Source organism: Leucopleurus acutus (genome assembly GCF_964270905.1).
Source record: "Leucopleurus acutus genome assembly, chromosome: 3".
Taxonomy (NCBI): Eukaryota; Metazoa; Chordata; class Mammalia; order Artiodactyla; family Delphinidae; genus Leucopleurus; species Leucopleurus acutus.
This window is the reverse complement of record NC_139145.1, coordinates 16,661,046-16,672,793: the sequence shown is the minus strand read 5'-3', so window position 1 is coordinate 16,672,793 and position 11,748 is coordinate 16,661,046. Positions and strand designations below refer to the sequence as shown.

Here is an 11,748-nt window from a genome sequence, read left to right as displayed (position 1 = left end):
CCAGTGGTCGAGCAGGGGGGACCCAGGTGATGAGGTTCAGAGGGTGTGAGAGCCAGGTGGCCCGGGAAGGCTGGCCGAGTTGATGCTTCATAACTTCTCCAGCTGACTCGGCCAATATTTATATACTGCGCGCCTCCCCTCTCCCCAAGGCTTGGGGCTCACTCGCCTTTCCGCCGACCCGGGTCCTTCCTCTGCCGGGCGCTCAGAGCGTTCTCCCGTTCTGTTCCCGTCCCCACCCCGTCTTCCTCCCGCAGCCCCCGAGCCGATGGCCGGGATCCTGCCGCTGCTGACGCTGCTGCTGACGCTGGCGCAGGCGGGCGTGGCGGGCGCCGCGGGCTCGGTGCGCCTGGCGGGCGGCCTCACGCTGGGCGGCCTGTTCCCGGTGCACGCGCGGGGCGCGGCGGGCAGAGCGTGCGGGCCGCTGAAGAAGGAGCAGGGAGTGCACAGGCTCGAGGCCATGCTGTACGCGCTGGACCGCGTGAACGCCGACCCCGAGCTGCTGCCCGGGGTGCGCCTGGGCGCGCGGCTGCTCGACACCTGCTCGCGGGACACGTACGCGCTGGAGCAGGCGCTGAGCTTCGTGCAGGCGCTGATCCGCGGCCGCGGCGACGGCGATGAGGCAGCCGTGCGCTGCCCAGGCGGCGTCCCCCCGGTGCGCGCCGCGCCCCCTGAGCGCGTGGTGGCTGTCGTGGGCGCCTCGGCCAGCTCCGTCTCCATCATGGTCGCCAACGTGCTGCGCCTGTTTGCGGTGAGGGCCCGGGGCAGCGCCCGGGTTGCAGCTTCTCTCCCTCGTCCTTGCCCTGGGCGTGGCTGAGGTCTGGCCTCCTTGCGAGAATCACTGTAGTTCGCAAAGAAACCTTGTGCCCTGGGCCAGACGCAAGCCTGTCTGGGAAGGTTGTTCGGAATTAAAGCGTCTAGAGTGCCCGGGGTAACTAAGTTGTCCATTAATTGCACTGTAGCCCATGAGCGTTTCTCTGCCTCGTTTTCTCTCATGTTCCCTCTTTCTTTGTCTTTCTTCTTGATTTTCTCTTTCCATCTCCCTGTCTCTCTCTTCCCCTCTCCTTTCCATAACGTCTTCACACTCCACCCTTCCTTTCTGTTTCAGCTTCAAACATCTCTGTCTTCCCTAGACCAGCTCCAGCCCGCCTCTTCCAGAACCTCCCCCTCTCTGACCTTCATACCAGCTCCCACATGCTCCCTTTTATGTGTGTGTGTTTTTTGTTGTTTTCTTTTTTTTTTTTTTTTTTGCTCGTGAGTTTTTCTTTAACATGAGGGATACACCCTCTTCTCTGCTAGCCGCCCTCTTCCCAGCCTCCCCAGCCACCGTTCTCCACTCTGCTTTCACACTTACTGCCCCCACGCCTTCTCCTGGATCAGCTCAGCTGTAATCCCTGCTATTAATCACTCTAATGCACACAGATAAACCCAGTTCTAAACAGGCCCCTCCATTAGTCCAGACACAGCCTTCAATCAAATAACCCCTCCCCAGCTCTCCTGCCGGATCTGCCCCTCCTGGCCTCTCTTTGTGGCTGTTCCAGCTTGCCCCCAGCACTGTAACTCCAAACGTCCCTGTCCTGGGTCCTCATTGCTCTCCCTCCCTAGGGTCACTGACCCTCCATTCACAGCCCTGGTGTCCTTCCCCACTCCAGATACCCCAGATCAGCTACGCCTCCACGGCCCCTGAACTTAGCGACTCCACACGCTATGACTTCTTCTCCCGCGTGGTGCCACCTGACTCCTACCAGGCCCAGGCCATGGTGGACATCGTGCGGGCATTGGGATGGAACTACGTGTCCACGCTGGCCTCCGAGGGCAACTATGGCGAGAGTGGGGTTGACGCCTTTGTGCAGATCTCCCGAGAGGCTGGTGAGCTTGGGGCAGGGGGGTCTGAGGCATGAAGGAGCCTATAGAGGGTCCGTTGGACAGGGCATAAGCAGTGAGGTAGGGCACTGGGTTCATGATGGGGAGCCTGGATGGTGCCCCCTGTGGGAGTCCTTTGGAAGACTCAGCCCCTGCCACAGTCATGAGTGGTGGTGGCCCTGGTGGGTGAATGCGTGGGACCGCAGCTGACTTTGGCATCTCCGACACCCAGGGGGGGTCTGTATTGCCCAGTCCATCAAGATTCCCAGGGAGCCAAAGCCAGGAGAATTCAATAAGGTGATCAGGAGACTCATGGAGACACCAAATGCCCGGGGCATCATCATCTTTGCCAACGAGGATGACATCAGGTGGGACAGATGGCATGTTCAATCACCGTGTTCTTCAGAGGCTGTCCTTGAAGACCCTGCCGCCTCTTCTCACATATCCCAGCCACGTACATCCTGCTTTCCCTCTTTCTCACCTCCCCTTACCTTCCTGCCCCCACATACCTTTTCTGCTGCCACCTCTCTGCCTGGTGCCCCCAGAAATGAACCAGGCCTGGTCTGGGTGAAGATGCTCCAAACCTAGCCAGGGAAACACAAGAATATATGTCTGTTTCTATAATTAACAGTGGGGGAGAGACTGGTGGGCGCATGTAAGTGCAGAAAATGAGCTGTCAGGGAAGGACTCCCAGGGGTAGGAGGGTATCAGCAGAAGGCCATGAGCCCCAGCAAGAGAAGGTAGGCCCTTCTTAAAGGCAGCATGCAGTGGACTATGGTGCACAGAACAAGAGGGCAGGCCTGGGTCAGAGCCTGGCTGGACACTTTACTACCTGAAAAACCCAGGGCAAGTGTCCTAAACTCCCTACATCCTACCTTTCCTGATAAACAAAGGGTCTGATGAGTGATGCAGAATGGGGTAGATGGAGAGAGAAGAATGGAAAGTGACCAGAGTTAAGTTGGAGGAGGCTCTCCGGCCCTCGCTCACCCCTACCCTATCCTTACCAGGAGGGTCCTGGAGGCTGCACGCCAGGCCAACCTGACCAGCTACTTCCTGTGGGTTGGCTCAGACAGCTGGGGAGCCAAGATCTCACCCATCCTGAACCTGGAGGACGTGGCCGTGGGAGCCATCACCATCCTGCCCAAAAGGGCCTCTATTGATGGTGAGTGGGGGAACGCCCTTCCCCACTGCATCTCCCACCCATATTTATCCTTCCCCATGATCCCCTCTTGGGGGTGCCCATTTTCCCCTTCTATAAAATTGTACCATGATCCAGGGTCCCTTCTAGGATTCCCAGATTCTAGAATTCTGAGATTCTGTGAATACATCCCTCCAAGCAGTGTTTGAATGAATTGGCAGGTGAGGAAATGCACATCCCACTCTACAGGGTGAAGAATTGTTAGGTTTTGTTTGTTTGTTTAGTTTTGTGTTAATTCAATGCCTGTATTCCTGGTTCTGCCAAAGGCACTCTAATTTGAGGGTGACTGTGGGAGGGATAGAAACCAAGGATGTGGGTCATACTGTCCTGTTGATCAGTTAATGAGGCCTTCCTCTCCACCCCTCCTCCACCATCCCGCCTGTGAATATCTGGAAGAATGCAGGAAAGATGGCCACTTTACACTAGGATTGCTCATTTCCCCAAAGGCTAAACTGAACATGCTTTGATGAGGCACTTCGGGGTATTTTATGAAGTGCAGACCCTTGTAAATGCTGAGCCCTGACTCGCAGGGGCTCCCAGCCTTTTGGAGGTGTACACCCACCCTTACACTCTTTCTTTCCCTTAGAATGCATTCAGTTGCAGGCAACAGACTAGACTGAGAGTGGTTTTAGCAATAAAGGCATTTCATTACAAGGCAAGAGGTTTCAAAGTAGGGACAACTTCATGCTTGGGGCAGTGAGTCAATGATGTTCTCAGAGCCCTGAGCTCTGTATCCCCTTCTGTTCTACCATCCTCTGTAGTTGCCATATGCCTTCTATTTTTTAAAAGTCAACCTGTTTTTTTTTTTTTAATGAATTTATTTATTTATTCATTTTTGGCTGCGGTCGGTCTTTGTTACTGCGTGCGGACTTTCTCTAGTTGTGGTGAGCGGGGGCTACTCTCCGTTGCGGTGAATGGGCCTCCCATTGCGGTGGCTTCTCTTGTTGCAGAGCACGGGCTCTAGGCATGCGGGCTTCAGTAGTTGGGGCTCGCAGGCTCTAGAGCTCAGGCTCAGTATTTGTGGCACACGGGCTTAGTTGCTCCGCGGCATGTGGTCTTCCTGGACCAGGGCTCGAACTCGTGTTCCCTGCACTGGCAGGCAGATTCTTAACCACTGCGCCACCAGGGAAGTCCCATGTGCCTTCTTGATTGTGGTGTTTTATTCACAAAGTGGCTGCTGAAGCTCCACCCATTACATCTTCATAGCAGCATCCTAACCAGGAAAGAAAAGGCAGCAAAAAATTCTCTCATGTGGTGAGGCTCTGAGCTTGTATCAGGATGCAAATTTACCGTGGAGTCCCTAGATGGCTTTGAACTCATTGGCCAGGCCAGAAATTGGTCACATGGGTATCCCCAGCTGCAAAGTGAGCAAGCGGTGAAGGGACACAAGTAGTGAGCTGTGGCTAGCTCAGACTGTTGCCAGCCCCCTCCCTCCTTCCCTGTCTCTCAGGATTTGACCAGTACTTCATGACTCGCTCCCTGGAGAACAACCGCCGGAACATCTGGTTTGCTGAGTTCTGGGAAGAGAATTTTAACTGCAAACTGACCAGCTCAGGTACCCAGTCAGACGATTCCACCCGCAAATGCACAGGTGAGAGCTGCCCAGGGTGGCGAGGGTGGTGAGGGAGAAGGTGGGAGACCAGGTTGGGCATCTGGGAGCCAGGCACACTTCCTCTGGGCATCCCTAGGACAGGTGAGGAACGCATCGGCCGGGACTCTGCCTACGAGCAGGAAGGGAAGGTGCAGTTTGTGATTGATGCTGTGTACGCCATTGCCCACGCCCTCCACAGCATGCACCAGGCTCTCTGCCCCGGGCACACAGGCCTGTGCCCGGCAATGGAGCCCACCGACGGGCGGACACTGCTGCAATATATTCGAGCTGTACGTTTCAATGGTGAGTGGGAGCCAGAGCCCCTGCGTGAATGAGGGGAAGCCTGCTGGGATGGAGTTCTTGGGACCTGGGACGACTCAGGATGGAAGGAATGGGAGAGCAGAAGAGTATAGTGGGAGCATCTGGGCCTGAGAGCTGGAGGCTCGAGCCAAGTTCTGGGGAACAGTTTTTAACACCCCTCCTTCTCCAGGCTTCAGTACCTCCTGCTACAGGCTGCAAATTCCAGGTGTTGGGGAACTTCTCTGTGACCCCTTCTGCCTGGATCCCTCAGAGGGTCACACACAACTCTCCTCTCCATTGCACGGAGTTTGTAGTCGTCTGGTCTCTGAGGGCACGCATGGGGCACAGTGCAGACTGTGCAAAGGCACTGCTTACACAGTGGACAGGCAGCCCACTCCGAGTCTCAGGCTTCCGAATGCCTCCCCAGCCAGGCCCTGTGCTGCCTGAGCACAAGGCATGAGTCTGTGTCCCTCCAATACCAGTGGAGGGCCTGGCACATGGTCAAGGCTCAGAATAAGGGTTTTTGAAAAGGCCCAGATGGACTCAGCCGTGCTTATAGTTTGCTGGGGGGGCTTCGCATTGTGTTCAATTACTATCCTTTAGTAAATTAAGAACTCTCTTCTTCCACCAAATGTTGAGCACCTTTCCTCTGCCAAGCTCTCTGTTAAAGAGCGTGACTTAGGGATTTCCCTGGCGGTCCAGTGGTTGAGACTGTGCTTCCACTGCAGGGGACACAGGTTCGATCCCTGGTCAGGGAACTAAGATCCCTCATGCCGATGGCCAAAAAGTTATAAATAAATAAATAAATAAAGAGCATGACTTAATAGCACTCCAGAACAGCTCTGCAAGCTGGTAGAACGAGCTTCTAAAAGAAATAAGGCACGCTGATTGTTCAAATCAGTACCTTTGTAAGTCTGAACTCATCCTCTCGCCTGCGCAGTTAAGCTCTTTCTTATTTCTTTTTAAATTGTGGTAACATGCACATAGCGTAATATTTACTATCTTAACCATTTTTAAGTGTACGGTTTAGTGGTGTACATTGTTGTGCAGTCAATCTCTAGAACTCTTTTCATTGTGCAGAACTGAAACTCTGTACTCATTAAACACTAACTCCCCATTTCCCCCTCCCCCAGCATTCTACATTTTGTCTATGAATTTGACTGCTCTAAGTACCTCATATAAGTGGAATCACACAGTATTTGTCCTTTTGTGAGTGGCTTATTTCACTTATCATAATGTTCTCAAGGTTCATCCATGTTGTAGAATGTGTCAGAATTTCCTTCCTTTTTAAGGCTGAATAATATTCCATTGTATGTATAGACCACAATTTGCTTATCCGTTCATCCGTTGATGGACACTTGCGTTTCTTCCGCATTTTATCTACTGTGAATATGCTGCTGTGAACATAAGTGTACAAATATCTCTTTGAGTCCCTGCTTTCCATTATTTTGGGTATATAGCTAGAAAAGGAATTGCTGGATTGTGTGGTAATTCTGTTTAATTTCTTGAGGAACCACCATATTGTTTTCCACACTGACTGCATCATTTTGCATTCCCACCAGTGAAGTATAGGGTTTCAATGTCTCCATACATTTGCCAACACTTACTTTCTGTTGTTTTGACAGTGGCTATCCTAAGTGGGTGTGAGGTGGTATCTCACTGCGGTTTTGATCCGAATTTCCCTGATGATAGGTGATGCTGAGCACCTTTTCACGTGCTTGCTAAGCTCTTCCTTTGTCCTGGCTGGGCCTTTGATGGGCTCGAGAACCAGCTGAGGATGACAGGCTCTCCTTCCAGGCAGCGCAGGAACCCCTGTGATGTTCAATGAGAACGGGGATGCACCCGGGCGATACGACATCTTCCAGTACCAGGTGACCAATGGCAGTGCGGGCAGTGGCAGCTACCAGGCTGTGGGCCAGTGGGCGGAGACCCTCAGACTGGATGTGAGTGGCACGGGATGAGCTCTGGGCACAGGGAGGCGGACCCACCTTCCTGGAGGTGGGAGTCACAGGTCCCGGTGTCCCCTGTGTCCCAGGTGGAAGCCCTGCAGTGGTCGGGAGACCCCCGAGAGGTGCCCGAGTCTCAGTGCAGCCTCCCCTGTGGGCCGGGAGAGCGGAAAAAGATGGTGAAGGGCGTCCCCTGCTGTTGGCACTGTGAGGCCTGCGACGGGTACCGCTTCCAGGTGGACGAGTTCACTTGCGAGGCCTGCCCCGGGGACATGAGGCCCACGCGCAACCACACGGGCTGCCGCCCCACGCCAGTGGTCCGCCTGTCCTGGTCCTCGCCCTGGGCGGCCCCGCCCCTCCTCTTGGCCGTGCTGGGCATCATGGCCACCACCACAGTGGTGGCCACCTTCATGCGGCACAACAACACGCCCATAGTCCGGGCCTCTGGCCGCGAGCTCAGTTACGTCCTCCTCACCGGCATCTTCCTCATCTACACGGTCACCTTCCTCATGGTGGCTGAGCCCGGGGCGGTTGTCTGCGCTGCCCGCAGGCTCTTCCTCGGCCTGGGAACCACCCTCAGCTACTCTGCTTTGCTCACGAAGACCAACCGCATCTACCGCATCTTTGAGCAAGGGAAGCGCTCGGTCACGCCCCCACCCTTCATCAGCCCCACTTCGCAGCTCGTCATCACCTTCAGCTTCACCTCTGTGCAGGTGAGTTCTTGGGCTCCCAGAGTGACGGGGTGGGCAAACGGGATCGGGGCTGGGGGTACGGGCACTGACCTCCACCTTAAAACTCAGAGTCCCGGGCGTCCCTGGTGGCGCAGTGGTTGAGGGTCCTCCTGCCAATGCAGCGGACACGGTTCGTGCCCGGTCCGGAAAGATCCCACATGCCGCGGAGCGGCTGGGCCCGTGAGCCATGGCCGCTGAGCCTGTGCGTCCGGAGCCTGTGCTCCGCAACGGGAGAGGCCACAACAGTGAGAGGCCCGCGTACCGGAAAAAAAAAAAAAATCAGAGTCCCTCTTCTATTTTGGCCTCTATGTTAAAAAAAAAAAAAAGAAAAAGTCCCAGGAGGTAGGGCGCTACTATTTCTGTAACTAGAAGAACTCAGCTGTTTCCTTCTGCTTCATCCTTGAAGGAAAATGGATCAGTAAGGTAGGGAGTGCAAGCATCCTGTTATTTTTCTGTAAAACAGTGAAATTATTTTCATAAAGTGAACGTGCTCTTCCATAATTTGGCTCCCAGGGCAAAGAGAATCTGATGAATTTCCCCCAAGCAGAGAATCTGTTTCCATAAAGGCAGTTCCTGCTGCCCAGTCACTGGGTAACTTGGATAAGAGGCACAGGGTCTAATGATACTATGTGGAGTGAAGCATCCAGTTCCATTGATGGCCAGAATTTCATGCTGTATGTGCAGTAAAAGCAGAGTTCCTTTAGGGTTTTCTCTGAGATGGTAATATTACAACATTGGAAATGGCTCCTGTGGTCTGGAAAGCACTGGATGTTTTCTGTGTAAAGGGTGCTAAGAGACAAGTGTGTGTGACATTGTATGACATTGCAGAGCCAGCCCAGTTCTCAGGGCCAGGTGGATGGCCCATGCTCAGCTCATTTGGACACGGCTCACTCTCCACCCCAGGAGAGCCCTTCTTCCTACCCAGCTCTGCATATAACATGGTCATTCCCACCCATGGGCCTCAGTCCATGCAATTCTTCACAACTGGAAGGTGCTGCCATTTTCTGACACATAGCAGGGTCTGAGCGTCCTCTGTCAGGGCCAGAATCTCAGTGCACAGCCCATCCTCAGAAAGCACCTCACTGCTTCCTGCCTGAAACCCCCGTGGCACCTCTTGCCCCAGGATAGAGATGTTTAGACTGCATTCAGTACCCCTGTCCGGCTCACCTATGGACTCCCCACATTATACCTCTCTTTCTAGAAATCCCAAATCTTTTCAAAGATGCACACCTTCAACTTTACAAGGTTATTCAGCAATATGATGGATGTGAAATGGTATCTCATTGTTTTAATTTGTCTCTACTTACTAGTGCAGCTAGCCTTTGTACTTTCCTCTTCTGTGATGTGCCTGTGCCTCTTCCTGTGCTTTGCTCACTTTCTATTATTTTGTAGGCTTTTGTTATCTGTACTGGATGCTAATTCTTTTACCAAGTACGTGGGTTGCAAATTCAGTGGGGCGCATTTTGGTTGCTACTTCGTGAATCACAGGCCTTGGGTTTTAGTTTCTCTTGGGCAACTTTCCCCCCCAGCTAGAGGATTTCTAAGAGGAGCCTCCATGCTTCCTTCCTGGACAGTGGGTGGAGTTTTATTTTATTAGTACCTTGTTCATGGGGCTGCTGCCTTTGGGAGAATCACAAAAAGGTGTTCCTTCTGGGTGTGCAAATTATTTAAAAAGCATCCTTTCCTCTAGGATCACATGGCCCTACTCCAGGTGCCCAGTATGGCGCTGAAGTGTTGGCTAGGTTTCAGCCCCGCTCCTCCCAAGTCAAGCATCTTGTGCAGTGAACCACCTGGACAAATGTAGGGGACGGCCCTTCCAGGGTCCCACCTTTATGCAGGTGTCTTAGTTCCTACTCCCCAGCTTCCCTTGGCTCGAGGTCATGTCTCCCCTCACTGTGAAGGAATTCATACTCCATCTTCTCCTTGTTAGGGCCTGTGTCTGACTCTGACCTCCCTGGCCACCTGGCATCAGTTCACATTCTTACTGCTCTCCATTCAGTCCTCTATATTTTGAGCCTCACTATGCATTCACACACAATTTCATTATATCTTGTTCAACAGTTCTCTGGATCTGGAGAAGGAAGGGGGTCCTCAGGAACTTGGTTTGCCATATTGCTAGATTAGATAAAGCTAGTGTTTTCCCACCTACAGAATACGTGATACTGCCTCCCTGGACGGTTGTGAAGGGAAATATTTCTGCTGGGCCTGGTTCCTAACCAGTGGGACATGCACTGACTCCTCCCCCAAGCTGGCATCATGTCTTCACAACAGATTATGAGGGTTCCCATTCGGTAGATAGAGGAGATGTGATTAGGGTCACCTTTCCAGAGCCCCTGCCTGCAGTCACTGCACCTTGCTGGGCTCAGTAAACAGTGGTGGTAATGGCTGAAATACAGGAAGAGGACATCCAGGGCCCCTTCCCCAATCAGCCCAGATGTCCCCAACACATACTTCCACTGCAGCCCCTTCTCTCCACCTGCCTGTGTCACAGGCCTTTGCCCAGGCCGTCCCCTCCTGGACAACCCTCCCCTCTCCACAGTGGCTCTCAGGCCTGAGCATCCCACTCAATAGGCCAGGAGCCTAAAAGCGACCCTAACCTGCTAGAGATCTCAGTCGAGGGTGAGGCTGGGTGTGTCCTTGATACCATGTTGGCTCCTGCAGGTGGTGGGAGTGATGGCCTGGATGGGGGCCCAGCCCCCACACAGTGTGATTGACTATGAAGAGCAGCGGACGGTGGAACCAGAGCAGGCCAGAGGGGTGCTCAAGTGCGACATGTCAGATCTGTCCCTTGTCGGCTGCCTGGGCTACAGCCTCTTGCTCATGGTCACATGCACGGTGTATGCCATCAAGGCCCGTGGCGTGCCTGAGACCTTCAATGAGGCCAAGCCCATTGGCTTCACCATGTACACCACCTGCATCATCTGGCTGGCTTTTGTGCCTATCTTCTTTGGCACTGCCCAGTCAGCTGAAAAGGTAATCTGGGTCCCCCGTCAGTTTCATGACCTCGTTTATTTCCTGCCTGTCCACGGAAGGGCTCGATTATTCCAAGAGCTGGGCCACCCATATGAATGCTTGCTTGGTTGGCTGATTAATTCATGTACTCATTTGTCTTTCCAGTCTCCCTCCAGTTGTTCTCTCAGTCCCCTTTCCATTGTTTATTCATTCGTTTTTTTCATCCATGCTTCTTCCAACCATCAATTAACTTTATTTTATGCAATTATCTTTTCATATACTTTATATCTGCCAATCCATTCATCTGTCGGTCTATTTGTTTGACAGTCATTTATTCATGTGTACAGTGGAGCATTTGTTTATTCACCTCCGTCTTCCCTTTGTTTGCCTACTTGCTCCTTTATTCAGGTTTGGTTCATCCATTCATTTGTACATTTGAAAACATGTTCATTCATTCATTAACATTCTCTAGCACTTTTTAGGCATATAGACCATTTCCCCAGGTGTTGCTCTCTGTGAATGAACCTCTCACTTCCCTTGATCACTTGTCCACTCAGTCCTGTGTTGTTTACCCTTCTTCCTGCCTATACCAGAGCCAAACAGTGACTACCAATTCATCATGCCACGGGGCCTTTGCTTACACTGCTCTCCTTTATTGAGTGCTCATTCCCAGTCACTTGACTGAAATAGACTCACTTCCAGGCTGTGTGGGGGTGGAGGGTGGGAGAGACCTGGGCTGAGTCCCACCTGGTCCCTTCCTCCGTGGCTTAGATCTACATCCAAACCACCACACTGACTGTGTCCTTAAGCCTGAGTGCATCGGTGTCCCTCGGCATGCTCTATGTACCCAAAACCTACGTCATCCTGTTCCACCCGGAGCAGAACGTGCAGAAGCGGAAGCGGAGCCTCAAGACAACCTCCACAGTGGCAGCCCCACCCAAGGGCGAAGGCACAGAGGCCCCCAAGTAGCAAGTAAGGGATGAATGGGACAATTGCTCCCCGTCCTCTGTTCTTTTCTTTCCCTTGCTTCATGGTGGAAGCTGTGAAGAGCCCAGATCTGCAGTGAGCAATCAGGGTGGGGAGTCCACAAAGGCCACGGCCACCAGGATGGAGCTGGCCTGGACCCACAGGACACCTTTTTCTGTTTTTCTGTGCATGATGGTGTCATAC

At 53.1% G+C, this 11,748-nt stretch overlaps 1 protein-coding gene across 1 annotated transcript; it reads left to right on the top strand.

Moving 5' to 3' along the window:
- Positions 1 to 265: 265 nt before the first annotated feature.
- GRM6 (glutamate metabotropic receptor 6) lies at positions 266 to 11,547 on the top strand (the record flags this gene model as incomplete). Its single annotated transcript, XM_082834994.1, has 10 exons — positions 266 to 748; positions 1,650 to 1,866; positions 2,093 to 2,228; positions 2,868 to 3,022; positions 4,509 to 4,649; positions 4,752 to 4,956; positions 6,751 to 6,892; positions 6,985 to 7,608; positions 10,288 to 10,599; positions 11,350 to 11,547. The coding sequence occupies 10 exons, from the start codon at positions 266 to 268 to the stop codon at positions 11,545 to 11,547; spliced, it is 2,613 nt and encodes an 870-aa protein (XP_082691120.1).
- Between the last annotated feature and the right edge of the window lie 201 nt (positions 11,548 to 11,748).